Source organism: Macaca fascicularis, chromosome 11 (assembly GCF_037993035.2).
Source record: "Macaca fascicularis isolate 582-1 chromosome 11, T2T-MFA8v1.1".
Classification (NCBI taxonomy): domain Eukaryota; kingdom Metazoa; phylum Chordata; class Mammalia; order Primates; family Cercopithecidae; genus Macaca; species Macaca fascicularis.
In genome coordinates, this window is record NC_088385.1 from 47,418,965 (window position 1) to 47,435,840 (window position 16,876).

Consider the following 16,876-nt stretch of genomic DNA (forward strand, 5'->3'; position numbering starts at 1 on the left):
TACCTTGTAGGAGTTTTATAGTTTTGCATTTTAAATTTAGGTCCATGACTCATTTTGAGTTAGTTTTTGTGAAGAGTGTAAGGTACGTGTCTAAATTTTTTTGTTGTTGCACATGGATGTTCAGTATTTTAGCACAATTTGTTTAAAAGACTATGTTTCTTCATTATATTGCCTTTATTTCTTTGTCAAAAATCAGTTGATTATCTTTATATGATACCTAGATATATATCTTTATATCTAGATATAAAGATAATTTATATCTTTAAATTATCTTTATATTTGAACTCTCTATTCTGTTCCTTTGATCTATGTATCTGTTTTTTCACCAGTACCACAGTATCTTGGTGACCATAGCTTTACAGTCTTTATAGTTTTAAATCTTGAAGTTGGACAGTGTCAGTCCTCCAGCTTTGCTCCTTTCCTTCAATATTGTGTTGACCATTCTGCCTTTCCATGTAAACTTTAGAATCACTGTCAATATACACAAAATAACTTGCCTCAATTTTGATTGGGATTGTGTTGAATCTATAGATCAAGTTGGGGAGAACTGATATCTTGACAAGTTTGAATCTCCCTCACTATGTTTTTATCTTTGTGTTTTACTTAAATATTTTTCAAGGGAAGAATAATTTGTACTCTTCCATACTAAAGCCCTATCTAAAACGTTTATGCTTTTTGCTATCCTTAGTTTTGGTCAAATAACTGGTTGACTCTTAAGGTTAAGCAAAGATCTACCACTAAGAATTTGTATTGTGAGCCTGTCTGAAGGTGACTGATGTATAGATTAGATGCAATTAGCAGAAAGTGAGAGGAAGGACATAACTACAGTGGAAATGAGCTTCTCTCAGGGTCTAAAGTCTGTTACACTGCATACCCCTTAAAGTGTTACTCTCAATTGATTTTTTTTTTGTTTCATAAAATAATGTGTGCATTCTAGATGAGTCCAGGGAGTTTCTCATTCTCAGCAAAACACTTAATCCCAGCCATATTAGAATTTTGCCATGAGAGGCTGTATTAGGTTACTGACTCTTATTCAAATAAAAATATTAATTACAGAAAATAAAATAGAATCTTCCCAAAGAAGGAGACACAGCAACAGGAGATGGAAAAACCATAGCCAAACAATCATTATTACCGACATATCAGAAATAGCACCTGACTTAGTTAAGATACTGTGCTTTGACAGGAATGCTAATCGTGTTTCAGGACATAACTTATCCAACAACTATACACTCACAGCCATGGGAAGGGAAGTCCACTTCTGCAAGGGCAAGAGATTTGAAACCTGAAACTTTGTAACTTTTTTGCTGACAGGGTTGGAGGGTGATTTGCTAACATCTCATTATACAATGTATGTTAAGAGAAATGTAAAGGTCAACACATGGTGCTTTTTGTTTCTGCTGGAGTGCTCAGAGAGATTCAGTTCAGCACAATATCAATCATTACAAATTCTTCCCAGAAATTCAAGACACATTAATCATAACAAATGGAATTCAAGAAAAATGAAAACTGGGGGGTGAATAAACAAATATATGATTGAGTTGAAAACATAACAATATTTATTAAAATACCAAAAATATTAAATAGAAACATTCTGATGTAATGATTTCAGATATAGTTCAAACTTGAATAAAGAATGTATGGTCACATAAAATGTAAATAAGTATATTGCCTTTCACCTAAAGTTTTCCAGTTAAATGCAGAACCTTCCTCTTTACTCTAACTAGGTAGATAATTATATCACTCTGCATAGTCATGTTAGGAGTTTAATTTTCAGGCTAAATCAAAATCACTTAAAATGTCGATATAGTTTAAAATTTAAGAATAGAAATTTGGACATATCAAACTCAAAATTGATACTTTATTGAAAAAAGCTAAATGTCTTTGAATTGCTATAACAAACTTTATATGTTCAGAGTTAGTTCACAAAAATAAAAGAGGATAAATTTCTGCATTCTTCAACCCCCAAATTTCTAATATCTTTATTCTAAGAAACCACAGCTATTGTAGTAATATTCCTTCAATCCTGAAAATATTCAGGAAGCAATTTATTTAAAAAATGTTTTACCTTGACAGAAACTTTAAATCACAGGTCAAAGGTATTTCTTCTAAACTTGTAAAGAAAGTAAATAATCTACCAAGAGAGCAGACAGCTCCATGACTGCCAGTAGATAACAGTTCTCACTCCTTCCTCCCCTTATTTTGTTTCTTTGAGTTAGAGAGCCATGACAAAGGAAAAACAAAATAATTTCAGATTTATATTTCTGTTGCTTCATTTTTCTTCCTTCCATTTTGTTTATTGCATAAAACAAATTGATTAGGAGGTTCCATTACTGGGCTTCAAATGTTATCAATATGCAGATGACTTCCAAGTAGCTCTCCCCCACTCCTGTCTGACCTCTAAATTCTGGTCTTATTTATTCAAATGTTTTCCTAGTATCTCCACTTGAATGTCTAATGGGAAACTCAAATCTAATGTGTTCAAAACTAAATTCTTGGTCAACTCACTTTCCCATCAAAACTCGAGTTCCCCTTTGTTGAAGAGCAACATGTTACACTCTGATAGCCACCCCAAAAGGCAAACACCCATCCCTGAATCCCTCCCTTTTCCTCATTTCCTGTTCCAATATCTCTACAGGTACTATGCAATCAGAGTTTATCTTTCACTGGTTCATACCCTCCTTGAAGACAAGGACCATATTTCTTGGATCTGTTAAATCCATAGGACGTAGCAGGGTGTATATACAATAGTCACTTAAAGATTTTAAAACAAATAAAATTACCTGTATAACAGCTTTTTCATTTGATAAGCAAATGATTGCTTTTACATACCTACATTGCAAGTGATACTGGCAACTTCACTGCATTGAAGAAGTCACTAGATCTTGAAAGATAAGCTCTGTTGTATCCTTCCTCCCAACTGTTAAAACCCAGAGAAGATATACAGAAAGAGTGAATGTTGATTTAAATTGTGAACTTTAGTTAATAATAATGTATGAATATTAGCTCATCAATTATAACAAATCGACTACAATAATGCAAAATGTTAATGGGGAAACTATATAGGAGAGAAGGGATGTATGGAGACTCTGTACTTTCCATTCAATTTTCTTTAAATCTAAAACTGCTCTGAAAATAATATATAAAATGTGTCACAGGAAAAAATACTTCTCTCATTTTATGCCATTATATTCTCAAGACATCTAGAGACCCATTTTTTCTCCAGTTCCCAATGTCTTATCTTTTAATACCTAACTTTTTATTTAACTTTTTATCTATTAGCTTACTATATTTCATTTCCTTCCCCTAAGTGAAAAGAGATAATATATAATGCTGACTTCATGAAGACTTATGAAGAAATCAATTCTATGAAATAAAAATATTTCTGAATGAGTTTATTACAACTGAGAGGGAAATGTGCTGGAAATTTACACTGAATAGTATCATTTTTAGAGAATTTGGTCCATATAAATTCAGTCTTGGCAGCTAGCCATTGGGGGTTTTTGAACTGGCATATCCTGAGAAATGTTATAACTTCTCAGTGGAATAAAGAAGAGGGGAAAGAACATTATAGAATGATTCTTTTCTGTAATACATTTCCATATAAAAGGGTTTTGAAAGTCTGGCCTCAAGATAATTCCGGAAATAGAATTAAAAGACTGCGACTCAAGTTTCTGTTTTATAGTAAGCTTAAGTTTTATAAAGTGTCAAATTGATGATCAGTTATATGGAAACCTCTATTTATAATAGTCTAGTCCATTTTTATACTACTTTTAATTTGCAAAGTTACTTTCATGTATTATCTTATTTGGTATTCATAGTCATGCTGGGAAATTGTAGAACAGATGCTAACTCCTAAATAGATAACCACAATTTCACAAAGTAAAGAAAAGAAATGCATGGAAGTATTCTCAGTCCAATTGTATCAGTCCATTTTCTATTGCTTCAAAACACCTACAACTAGGTCAGTTATAAAGAAAAGAAATTTATTTCTTCCAGTTATGGAGGCTGAGAAGTCCAAGGTTGAGTGGCCATATCTGGTGTCAGCCTCCTTGCTGATGCAGACCCTGTAGAGTCCCGAAGCAGCAGCAGCAGCAGCAGCACAGGGCGTCATGTGGTGATGGGACTGCATGTGCTCGGGTGTTTGCTCAGGTCTCTCTTCCTCTTCTTGTAGAGCCACCAGTCCTACTCCCATGATAACCCATGAATCCATTAACCCATGAATGCATTATAATTCAATTACCTCTTTCAGGTGTCCCCTTTAAATACTGTCATATTAGGGAATAAGTTTCCAACACATGAAATCTGGGGGACATACGCAAACCATGGCACCAATGTTAACTATTTAATAGCAATTCTTGTGCTTCAAAATTTCTTAATGAAGGTAGTTGCACAGATGTTCATAGATGCTTTTCTTTTAATTATCAGCTCTATTCTAAGACACCTAAATCTTCTGAACATACACACACACACTTACATGCTCACACAATCTTACACACATACATTTATTAATCACACTGTGCAAAGTATTTAAGCCCCAATAGGAATAAAAAGATATGTATAAGGCATGTTTTATTTTCCTCTCTCTCGGAAGCTTAGAGTGTAGTTAGGGGTGAAGAGAAACGATCACAGGTGTCTTACGTACATTTTTTATATAATCCTCAGAAGTATGTATTATATTACTATTCCCATTTTAGAAACACTGAAATGACTTGCCTAAATCCACTGAGCCATGTGCATCAGTGCTGACTATACACACAGTCTGTACTCTTGTCTCCCGGCCTCACTGCCTTTTGATAATATAAACATCTAAAATGCTATGAACATAGGCTCCGATATCCTAGGACAGTTTTATAGTTGGATATTCTGTTCTATTTATTGTCCATTAAGACGTATCAGAAACACCAACTTTCAACAAAGAAAATACTTCTCCAAAATACTTTCTTTCCTCAACCTTTTAAGTTGTCCTCAAATATATTTTTTCTAATTCAGTTTCCCAGTATTCAATTGGAAGTGGCCTTGCATTTAAAAAGTAAGCAAGAATATAATAATAAGATATCAGTAGGTGAGACAAAGGACCACTCGAAGATTTTTGACAAGGAGAAGACCTCAGAAGAGGCTGTCTGAGGAGACACTTTCCTATAAAGATAAAATTTAATCTAGATCTTGAAACAGAGTTGAAATTTTTATTTTCTCTTTATCAACTGAAGCTAATAATAGTAGCTACATCATCTGTTTAGATGAAAATTGAGTTAATACTTAGGCTTTTAAAACAGAGCCTGACTTAGAAGTTGGAAGATGGAGTACATATATCTTAACTACTAAGCTAAAATTTTTTAAGTTTGTCTTTTAATTTCTATTGCCTAGCATAATGCCTAATACATAAAAGTATGTAATAGATAATTGTTGAATGAATGATGAAATGATGATGTATCATTGGTAAATTTTGAGTCAGAGAGTATAGTAAGAGAATTACAGTTTTTGGAGGTCAAATTGACATTTGTATTGTTCACTAAGCTTCAGAGATTTGGATATATGTTCTTTACAAAAATAAATGTTTAGACTGTTTCTTCTTGGTGGAAGGGATCAAAGTTTTCTCTAAAGCTTGTGCCTAACTAGGCGTTAAGGTTTTGAAGCTTGAAGATTTGCTTCTACTGCTATTACTAACTGGGGCTTGTATGAAGCATTTCACATAGTAGGTACTCAGAAAGTATTTGTTGATTGATAAGACTTGGATTTGATACAAGGAAATAGTTGCTTACATTCAGGAAGAGTAATTAAAGATATCAGAAACTATAGAATCACTTTCCTTTAGATACCAGTTTTTGTATAATCCACATCTCTTTATGTAATTTCATATTCCTGGAGGCATGTATTGACCCTTGCCCTACTGACAAATTAATATTTGATATAAATTTGAATAAAAAGGAACAAAGCTCTCTGTACAGCCCAAGACTGTGTTGTGAATGTAAGTCTGAAACCTCAATGGTTTGGGGGCACCAGGTTAAGGTAGCCAGGTAATTTCCGCAGTATCTCTTCTGGTAATGAAACCTTTAAAAGGAGCCAGAAGAGCAGAACCTTCATAAACCAAAGCGCTTGGGATTAAATAGGATGATGATATTTACTTGTAGAACTATTCAACGACTCTCTGTGAAAGAAACCAAAAGTTCAGCACATGGCATTTAATTTAAGGTGCCATGATTTTAACACACTTCTCTTTCTCAGTTATTTTCATGAGTATATGCCCTAGCCATGCTTATTCTTCAAAGGTCTCTGAATTTGGCCTTTATTTTTCTCCTTTCTCTATTGCTACTTCCTCCTGGATCTGCTTGCCAAATATGGAACAGTAATTTGCTTTTAGTAATTTCTCAGTAAACACATTCAACAGATTTTAATGGAGTATCTTTGATGTGTTAGGCATCATGTTAGGTAGTGTGGGGGGTATAGAAAAAGGAATGAGATAATCTGCTGTTGAGGAGTTTGTAATTTAGAAATTCCCTCCCTGAATAAATATCCTTGATTTACCAGTACTTATGCTACTGCTACAAAATGTCTGGACATGGTAGATACTTAGGAAATATGTATGGAATAAATTAATAAATAATTTTAAATTACCATTCATCTACCCTTATAGGATTACTTTGTTCTATATTCTTCAAAGAAAATGTGAATATATTTCTTTGTCTTTGAACAGCATGCAATAAAAACAGATGTCTGCATGGTTAAATTGCACAAACGATCACTGAGATTATCTTATATATGTGTTTCAAATATAAATATTTTAATAGTTTTAATTGAAGTGAATTTAACATAAAATTCTCTTACGCTCTTTCTAGATATAAGGGCCTAAATAATTTTGGTATGAATCACCTGTCAGTTTAAGTACTGATACAATGACCTGTATTCAATGACTCTTTTATCTAAAAATCAGAATGTCAAGGATTACATCATCCCAGGAGGACTGTACCTTCCATATTGACATCTCTTAACCTGAATAGCAGCTAATAGGAGTTATGAGATCATCAGTCTCATTCTGCCTTCAAGGGTGTCAGAAGACACTCAGAAGTTTTGTGTACCTTTAGATTTGTGAAGTGGAATAAATGCCTAATATTTTAACAAAGATATCAAGATACTGTGCAGCATGGAGCAGCCTCGAGCCTTATAATCCTATGCAGCAGCATTAGGTAGAACGACTTAAGAGCGAAACCTCAGAAAGCACAGTGGCAGCAGCGATGAAGCCTTTTTGTTAGATGTGGGCATCTCCATAGAGGAGTAAGGCCATACAAAGGGAATATTACAGGACAGGAAGTCTTTCGAACTCTCAGGGTACATTGAGTGAGCTCTCGGATCTGGCACTGTTTCTTTACAGGTCTTATCCTTTTATGCTTATATGTGAGAGCAAAAGAGAAAAGAGTTTGGACATTCTCTTGCTGATGTAGGATTTTTTTCTGCTGTATTAAATCCTACTTTGGATCTTTATATATGATTCACAGGTATCACAAATCATGTTTCTTTTGTAGTAGTCTACCAATCTCAGATCGGTTTGAATTGCAGTTGAGCAACAATGAAAGTTAAAACACAATCAATCCGGTCATTATAGTCCAATAAGGCAGTCTCATATAAAAGTCAGAAACCTTCTAGTTATTAGTCAAAGCAATACATCAGAATACCTTGTTTATTATGATATGGCAAAATGAATCAGATGTAGACATAGCAGATATTTATTTATCAGGTAGACCAAATGCCACACAAAATATACTATAGTCATAATTTTAAGAGACAGACTATTGAATACCATGTATCTTCTAATTTTTAGAGATGCATTGGCTGAACACATGGCCCTAGAACACATTTACATGCACATAGATACCTATACATTGTTCTCTGTGAGCAATGAAAATATTCCAACCTTCACTTAACACACTTACTACAACAATTCTTGAACTTTAGTATGCCCACAGATTTCCTGGAAAACTTGATTAAAATGTAGATACTAAGACTATTCTTCAAGAGTTGCTCAGAAATCGATCTTATTAACAATTACATGCTAAATGTTATTAATGTAGGTGGCCCTTGGACCACAGTTTGGGAAACACTGACTTATGGTTGTGAAAAATATGTTAATTATTGAATATGCAAAATATTTTTTATAATCTAAAGCAAAGACAGATACTAAGTATCTTTTAAAAAAATTAAGTAATAAACAATAAGGGATTTAAATCTGTATGGAACAGAAGATGTCAAACCTTTGCTCTGTGCTCTGTTACTAGCTATTTGTATTTGAGCAATCCATGTAATCCCTTTAAGTCAGTCCATCTCTAGAAATGGCTGCTGAGGAGAAAAAATCTTAAGGCTTTGACAGATATGGATGTTAATTAAGTGCTGACAGCACGACATGCATTTTAGAGAGCAACTGACTGCTTACATTTCTAGATAATTTGATTTATAATTAAATTAATTGCTCCTTTATTTTTGAAATGATGTAATGCAAGCAGAGGAACGTAAAAATAGTGAAACTTTATTTGTGATGTTTATAGCACATATTTTTCCTGGGATAATTTAAGCCCATGGTGTCATACAGGACTATAATTGCTACAGCCATGCGTATTCCCTGGAATTTCAAGAAACCGTCATTTTTAGCTGGTAGCAAAAAATAGGAAGTCCCACACAGATTTTTGTCCTACATTTTGGGAGTGTGTGTATGTATGGTTAGGTGCCTTGTAAAGTTCGAGAAAATGCGGAAAAGCCCTGCTGATTCCGAACTATCTTGCCATGGAACTGGTAAGGTACCAACTCCACACAGTTACTTTGCCTAGAATTACAAAATTTGAGATGCTAATGGAAAATGGAGATAATAATGAACAAATCAAGTGATATTATTTCTTGCTTATCAGCAATTCTGAGAATTACTGATTCAATCAATGAACAAAAGAAGCACTGTTTTAGCAAACAAGATTTAGAACTCACAAATGTATTTGCGAGATTTCACTCAACTTCTTTCCCATCAGTATATTAATAAGAATCAGTTTATTACTCAAGGGCAAAGCCATATTTTAGGTTTGGCAAATAATTGCTGCTTAAAATATTAAATGAATATTAAAGGAAAGATAAAACATGGTAGACAGGTTTTAGTAGGAGTTGGGAAGGATGAGGAGATGTGAAACTGACAACTGCTCTGTTGTCGATGATTTACATGAAGCATCTGAGTAGAAGAGACTGAAGGGAGCCAGGCAATGAATGGGAGTACTGAAGGAGAAACAGTAACCTCAGATACATAAATGCAGTAGAGAAGGAAGTAACAGGCATATCTGCTTAAAATCTTATAAGCCACTAACTTGTACATTTTCATATCTGATCCTGAGCAAATCTCTCACATTTCTAGAACTGTACTGAGTTAATAGGGATCATGTAGATTGCCCAAAAATGCATAGCTAGTAATATAGCCAGGATTTGAATCCTTTTATTCTAGACATTTAAATTCCCTATGTTTTATTAATTTTTTTTTTTTTTTTTTTTTTTTTTGAGACGGAGTCTCGCTCTGTCGCCCAGGCTGGAGTGCAGTGGCCAGATCTCAGCTCACTGCAAGCTCCGCCTCCCGGGTTTACGCCATTCTCCTGCCTCAGCCTCCCGAGTAGCTGGGACTACAGGCGCCCGCCACCTCCCGCCACCTCGCCCGGCTAGTGTTTTTTTTGTATTTTTAGTAGAGACGGGGTTTCACCATGTTAGCCAGGATGGTCTTGATCTCCTGACCTTGTGATCCGCCCGTCTCGGCCTCCCAAAGTGCTGGGATTACAGGCTTGAGCCACCGCGCCCGGCCAATGTTTTATTAATTTTTAAAAGAGATATTTAAAATCTGTTCTGGATCTAGATCATAAAAAGGATTTCTTATATCCAAAACTTAGCATATTTTTCATAACGCTAAGTCAGTGTTTCCCAAATTGTGGTCCAGGGGCTACTTAACACCATTTGGGGTGCACTTGTTAATTAGGCAGATTCCTGAGTAAATCACAAGAATAATAAGAATTTCTGTGGAAATAGCTCAAGCATCTGATTTCAATCAAGCTTCCTAAGTAATTTGTAGGCATACTAAAGTTCAAAAATTATTGTAGTAAGTGTGCCAGGTGAAAGTTGGAATGTTTAACACTCTAGGGATGTTATACTTGATATTTTAGAATGTGTTGTTGTATTGCTCCTCTTTCATGTATACAGCACACACATTCAAGTGGCAGGCTGCTTGAGGGGCTAAGGCGGTTGCCATCTGAAGACCAACGCAGCTCTACCTACTCATTGAACTACAACGTATTTTATTCTGTTCAAATATATTTCATACTGATTGTAATCATTTGCAGAAAAGGGGGTATTCTCCTTGTGTGTGTTCTGTATTCCCTGGCTCAGAACAGTATGGTCTTCAGAAATTTTTATGAAATGTATTTGACCACAGCAGAAGCTTATTCAATTTAAGCACATATCATTCTAGGCAAAAAGACACCAATATGTCACTTGATGCATCCCCAGAGTGTTAAACATTCCAACCTTCACCTGGCACACTTACTACAGTAATTTTTGAACTTTAGTATGCCTACAAATTACTTAGGAAGCTTGATTAAAATCAGATTCTTGAGCTATTTCCACAGAAATTCTTATTATTCTTGCAATTTACTCAGGAATCTAATTAACAAGTGCACCCCAAATGGTGTTAATGTATTGATGTATTGATGATGCATTTGTAAATAATTTATTTGGACTATCCGGCACTAGAATAAAACATGACAAGAACTAGATGGAGGTCTGTCCAGCAGAAAAATGCGTATCTAGATATAGGACAGATTTCTCAAAGGAGAAAACCCTAGTGTTGTCTAAAGGAAAGAGAGGGAAGAAGAATGACAAGTAGAGGAAGAGAGAAGGAGAAAAAAAAAGACAAAGATGTGTCATACTGTCTTGCCTTAGTGTATTAAGTGTTGTTGTTTTGAAATATGTGTAAGAGATTTAGTAAAGGATGCCGGAGAACAGAAGGTGAATTCTGGAAATTAACAGAGTGCCAGTCCATGTCAGGGATCCATCAGTCATGGAGACCCACAGACTTGTGTGAGATTGTGAGATGCAACAGCAGCAGCAGTACCTGGCATAAGTCCTGGCTGGGTGTACAAGAGATCGCAGGACTCTAAAGGCTGACACGTTCAGGGAACTGGCCAGCACAGCATGGCCTCAGAAACAGGAATGCACCCCCAGTTCCTGCTTCTGGGCCTTCTTTCAGTTTTTGAGAAGAAACAAGTCTGCTCCTGTGACTGGCACATGTTTGTCAGAGTTGCTTGTTTTTTGCCTCTGCCACTTCATTTTTTGCAGCACTTTCAGGTCCATGGAGGTCAGGGGGATAGCTGTGAATTAATAAGTGGTATGGCCTCAAGAGAGAAGTAATAAGGACAGTTTCTTCCACATTAGCAGGAATGCACTCAGCTTGCTGTCTTCTCTACTGTGCTGCTGAAGGACGTGATCAGGGAGGCACAAGTGATGGGATAACTGGTGACACAATAGAACAGATCACTAGCAGAAAAACAAATGTGTGAACAACATATGAAAGATACTTTTATACCCAAATGGCAAGAAATCCATTTCATAAAATAAATTACATGCTGCTGGGGATGTCTCACTGTCCTACTGAAAGACAAAACATTTTGAAGTGAAGGAAAAGATAGCATGGAATAACACAGAGAGGCTCAAAGTAATGAACTCTTCATTCTGATTAGAGTGTACATATTCAGAACTGGAAAACAGAGACTTTCAGTAACGCCCAATAAACCGCATATTTCAAAATGCTTTTACATATTGATACTTAAAATATCCTTTTCTGGAGTATGGAATCCCTAACAAGGATCAAAGCCCCAGTAAGAGACATTTTCCTTCCTTCTTTCTTTCTCTTCTCTCTCTTTTTTTTTTTTTTTTTTTTTCTGAGATGGAGTCTCACTCTGTCACCCAGGCTGGAGTGCAGTGGCATCATCTCAGCTCACTGGAAGCTCTGCCTCCCGAGTTCACATCATCCTCCTGCCTCAGCCTCCTGAGTAGCTGGGACTACAGGTGCCCACCAGGCACCACGCCCGGCTAATTTTTTGTATTTTTAGTAGAGACCGGGTTTCAGCATGTTAGCCAGGATGGTCTCGATCTCCTGACCTCGTGATCCGCCCGCCTTGGCCTCCCGAAGTGCTGGAATTACAAGCGTGAACCACTGCGCCTGGCCCTCTTCTTCTCCTCCTTTCTTTTTCCTTCCTTCCTTCCTTCCTTCCTTCCTTCCTTCCTTCCTTCCTTCCTTCCTTCCTTCCTACCTACCTACCTTCTCTCTTTTTCTCCCCTCCCTCCCTCCCTCCCTTCTTTTCTTCCTTCCTTCCTCCCTCCCTCCTTCTTTCCTTCCTTCTCTCTTTCTCTCTTTCTTTCTCAGAGTTTCACTCTGTCACCCAAGCTGGAGTACAGTGGCACGATCTCCACTCACTGCAACCTCCGGCTCCCAGGTTCAAGCAATTCTCCTGCCTCAGGCTCCCAATTAGCTGGGATTACAGATGCATGCCACCACACTCAGCTAATTTTTTTGTATTTTTACTAGAGATGGGGTTTCATCATGTTGACCAGGCTGGTCTTGAACTCCTGACCTCTTGTGATCCACCCACCTCGGCCTCCCAAATTGCTGAGATGACAGGCATGAGCCACTGGACCCAGCCCCTATTCTTATTTTAGGAAATTAAAGTTCATTTTGAATTGAATTATAGTTATGCACATGGTCCATTCATTTCATCATTTATTCAGTAACTCCATATCGAGTGACTTCTGTGTGCCAGGCATTAGCGCCACAACAATGAACAAGATAGGTATCCCCTGCCCTGGTTGGCTTATGGCCTAATGGAATAATAAATGGTTACTGAATACTTTCACAGTCAACATTTTGCATGCACAACTTTATGCAAACCTTGCAATAGTGCTATGAAATAGATATTCTTTCCATATTAAAAGGTGAGGACAATTAGGTTCAGAGATTGAGTAACTTGCCCAAAGTTGCAAGCTAAAGAATGGTTGAGGCAAAATTCAGGCAAGATCCAGCTAATTTCCCCTGTACACATTTGTGCATTTTGGCGCATGTTCTCATATACTGTGGTCATTATTGAGAAGGAACTGCTAAATTACATTCTAGCCCTAGAAAAGTTTTCTGTATTTTATTTTCAATTTACTGAGATCTCTTGCTGTAGGTGGACACAACTAATGTTTTTTTAGGCCTATCCCACTTCTTTTCCAGATTATCTATAAAGTTCATGGGTAAATAGACCAAAATATCACTGATGTACTCTATCAAAATGAAAAATCAGAAGCAAACTTTCACAGACGTTGCTCTTAATTCTTCAACTTTATTTATCTGTTTCTTTTTCTCTCTGGTCAATGCTGCTTTCTTGCCCCTCAATACCAACACTGCAGTAGCATCTCTTGCTCTTAAATGTGAATATCTGTGGGAAACATTTAGAATTCTCAAATTATAACAGTTTATTAGTACACAAATTAGGATTTCACCCTGTCGCCCAGGCTGGAGTACAGTTAGGATTCCACAGATTATGATTTGTGTAATAATAATAAAATTAAAATTAAAAATAATAATATGTTTTCTAAGTTAATTTTTACAAAGTCAATTGTTTGATTGGCATTAAAGTTTTGGCATCTTTATGTGTTTGCTTTTTCTAACTTTCTCTTCATTAAAAGAACTTGTCTTATTTTGTATGCGTAACTCAATGAGAAAAATTAGAAACTATCAGGCCAAAAAAAAAGATCAAATCCACATTTTTGTGACAAAGTCTAGATAGGCATAACCAGGGTATACACATTTCAAAAATTTTCACTTAGGTCTATATGTGGATAACGACATGATGCACAATAAAAATAAGAAGCTAAAAATCTTTCCACAGATCACGTAATTAATTTTCCTGTCCTCTGAAAGAATTGTTTTTCATTCTTCACCAGTGTTAAACTATTTAGTTTCCTCTCTGCCCAATTCTGCCTAGGAAAATAAATTAATAAAAATTTTAAATTTCAGACATATATATTAAAAAGGAAAAATATGTTTATCCTGGCCCATATGTTACCATGGGCGAGGTAAAAATTTTGTCCAGCCTCTGCCAAATGCTAGGATTCTTGCAAATCAGGGAGTATGTGTGTTCTCAAAATCCATTAAAAAATAGACTCCTATATTTTTCTTTGACGTAACAGTGTGACGCAAGCAATCAGTAGGATTTTAACATTGCTGTTTTAAATATGTTTGACTATATTTATACGTTGAACACTAGAGCATTAGGTGTTTTCCTTTTAGAATTATTTTCATGCTTTTTTCTTTTTTCTTTTTTTTTTTTTTTTTTTTTTGAGACAGAGTTTTGCTTTTGTTGCCCAGGCTGGAGTGCAGTGGCATGAAGGTCTCGGCTCACTGTAACCTCCACCTCCCGGGTTCAAGTGATTCTCCTGCCTCAGCCTCCCGAGTATCAGGGATACAGGCGTGTGCCACCACACCAGGCTAATTTTGTATTTTTAGTAGAGATGGGGGTTTCACCATGTTGGTCAGGCTGGTCTCGAACTCCTGACCTCAGGTGATCTGCCCGCTTCGGCCTCCCAAAGGGCTGAGATTACAGGTGTGAGCCATCATGCCTGGCCCATGTTCTATCTTAATTTATATTTTCACTCAACTCTATATCATGAGATTTCAGTTATGCTATTATATATTCTTTTAAAACAGTGACTTAATGTCTTTTCAAGATGAAACTCCTATTGTGTCATTACTGATGAGTGCTCTTTCTAATGCCCTGGGCCATATCATTCTTAAGGTGATCCAGTAAGTGGTGGTTGAGGCAGGAAGTCACCAAATGACTCAAATCTAAGAATGCAACACTCCTGTATAATGCCCTGCCTACCGCAGGAAGGCCCATTCCCACCATGCTGTGTTTACCATGCTTTCAGTGAAAATGATTAACACTTTTTCACATTTAATAGCATACAGGTCCACACAACTATGTCATTGCACTGGCTTGTTCACATATCTGTGTACTCTTTTTCTATGAACTTCTTAAGAGCAAGCAAACTGTGTCTTTCTTTTTTGAGCCTTCGTAGCTACCTGCTTTGTCACAGTGGTGGATTTCACCATGGAGATGATGAAACTTAAGTTGCAGCGCCCTTCACCTGCATGGGGCTATTCTGGGATCCTGGGTGAAACCTTAGCAGTGTAATCACATGGTCGTACATTACTGCAAAATTTTTAAAAGCAAGATATTTTAATTAGGCTGCTACATGGTTTTGTAGTTTCGTTTACATTAGTAATTTTATTTTCTTCTTGTCCTGAAAGAAAGCTCTCCGAATAGACAATTTTGACCCCACAAAACCTTGATTGTCACCTGTTGACATGCAAGGAACACTTATTTGCTTTTTCATTGAATTAATAAGTGAAAGAAGTAAAAGGGATGAGGAGGAATGAATATTTTGTTAATTAATGTATTTTAACATTTAAAATTAGCATGTCTGGCAAAAATTTTCTTTAAGCCACCAACAGAAAATGCTAACATCATCACCCTTGTGTAATGTCTGTGAGTTTACAAGCTCTTACACAGATGTAACTTCAATTGAATCTTTCAACCAGGGCTTCAATTAAATGTAACCTTCAATTAAAGTGACTGATACCAAAATGTTTACAACTGTGCTATTTGTAGAAAAGGATTATTATACTCAATGGTTACAGAGGAAAAGAAACCTAAACACAGGATTAAGTGACGTTCCTGATTGCATTGTGTCAATACTAGGATGTCAGCTGAAGCCTTCTGATACTGACTCCACTCCTTTCATTACATGGTGTGTACAAATATATTTAAAGGAATGAAAACTTATTCTACAAACAAAAAGCATAAAGTCAAATAGGTTAATAATGTTTTCCTCAAATGATGAACATTTTCCATTTCCTTCCCTTTCTTTCTTCTCCTCTGCTCTCCTCCTCTCCCCTTCCTTCCCCTCTCCTTCCCTCTATTTCTTTCCTTCTCGTTTTCTTTCTTGATGCAGGTGTTTAAAATTATCCAATTGCCATAAAGCTAAATTCTTTTTTGGAAAATTGAACCGAACTTCTGCTGAATACAAGATGAAAATGTGGTTGCTGGTCAGTCATCTTGTGATAATATCTATTACTACATGTCTAGCAGGTAAGAAATATCCTTTGTATATTCTACATATATTATGTCAACATAATTGATATGTGTGTTTATTTATTAAATGTGTTGTATGAAGTAATCCTTATTTGCTCTTGACATCTGGGTCAGACAGGTAGATAAATATGTATTAAGGGTGACCCTATTTCCTTTTTAATTTCAATTAAGATTTCACAAAACATTGCCAATCTTGGGTAATAGTGTGCTGGTGAATGTTTAAAATCTAGATCTCTGGGGAGATCCCTGGAGGGCAGCATTTGTCTATTACTGGGGAGTAAATTCTCCTACCATGGCCAGTTTCACCTTGACACCATTTAATGTGGAACTGGAAAGATGTGCAACAGCTCACTAGTTTGTAGTATTTTCACCACTCAGATATAAGTAACCACAATGGCAAAGAGAATATAAAATATAGCAAATAAAAGAGAGAAAGCAATGGGTTTTAAGCATTTGTTCCCTTTGTTCTTAGTATAATTTATTTCTTTGTAAATTGATATAATTTTTAATACTGGCCATGTTTAACAACTGATTCACAAAATTTCTGAAAATTAATAATCACTTCCTAAGAGCTATAAGTAGATGCAACACACTACTGAATCTTACAACTTTTTTACCAATTTGATCAATATAATTTAAAAAATGATTAAAGTAATCTACAGTGTGTGTAGGGACAT

At 35.9% G+C, this 16,876-nt stretch overlaps 1 protein-coding gene across 10 annotated transcripts in view; it reads left to right on the plus strand.

The window, feature by feature from the left end:
- Window positions 1-16,876, plus strand: part of CNTN1 (contactin 1) — a 393,567-nt gene that overhangs the window by 206,881 nt on the left and 169,810 nt on the right. For all 10 annotated transcript variants that reach the window (XM_045365082.3, XM_005570587.5, XM_074006605.1 and 7 more), the window contains one exon: window positions 16,060-16,196. In XM_045365082.3, coding sequence (XP_045221017.2) covers window positions 16,136-16,196 — 61 coding nt within the window. In that variant the 5' untranslated portion in view covers window positions 16,060-16,135. The remainder of the gene's footprint in view (window positions 1-16,059; window positions 16,197-16,876) is intronic.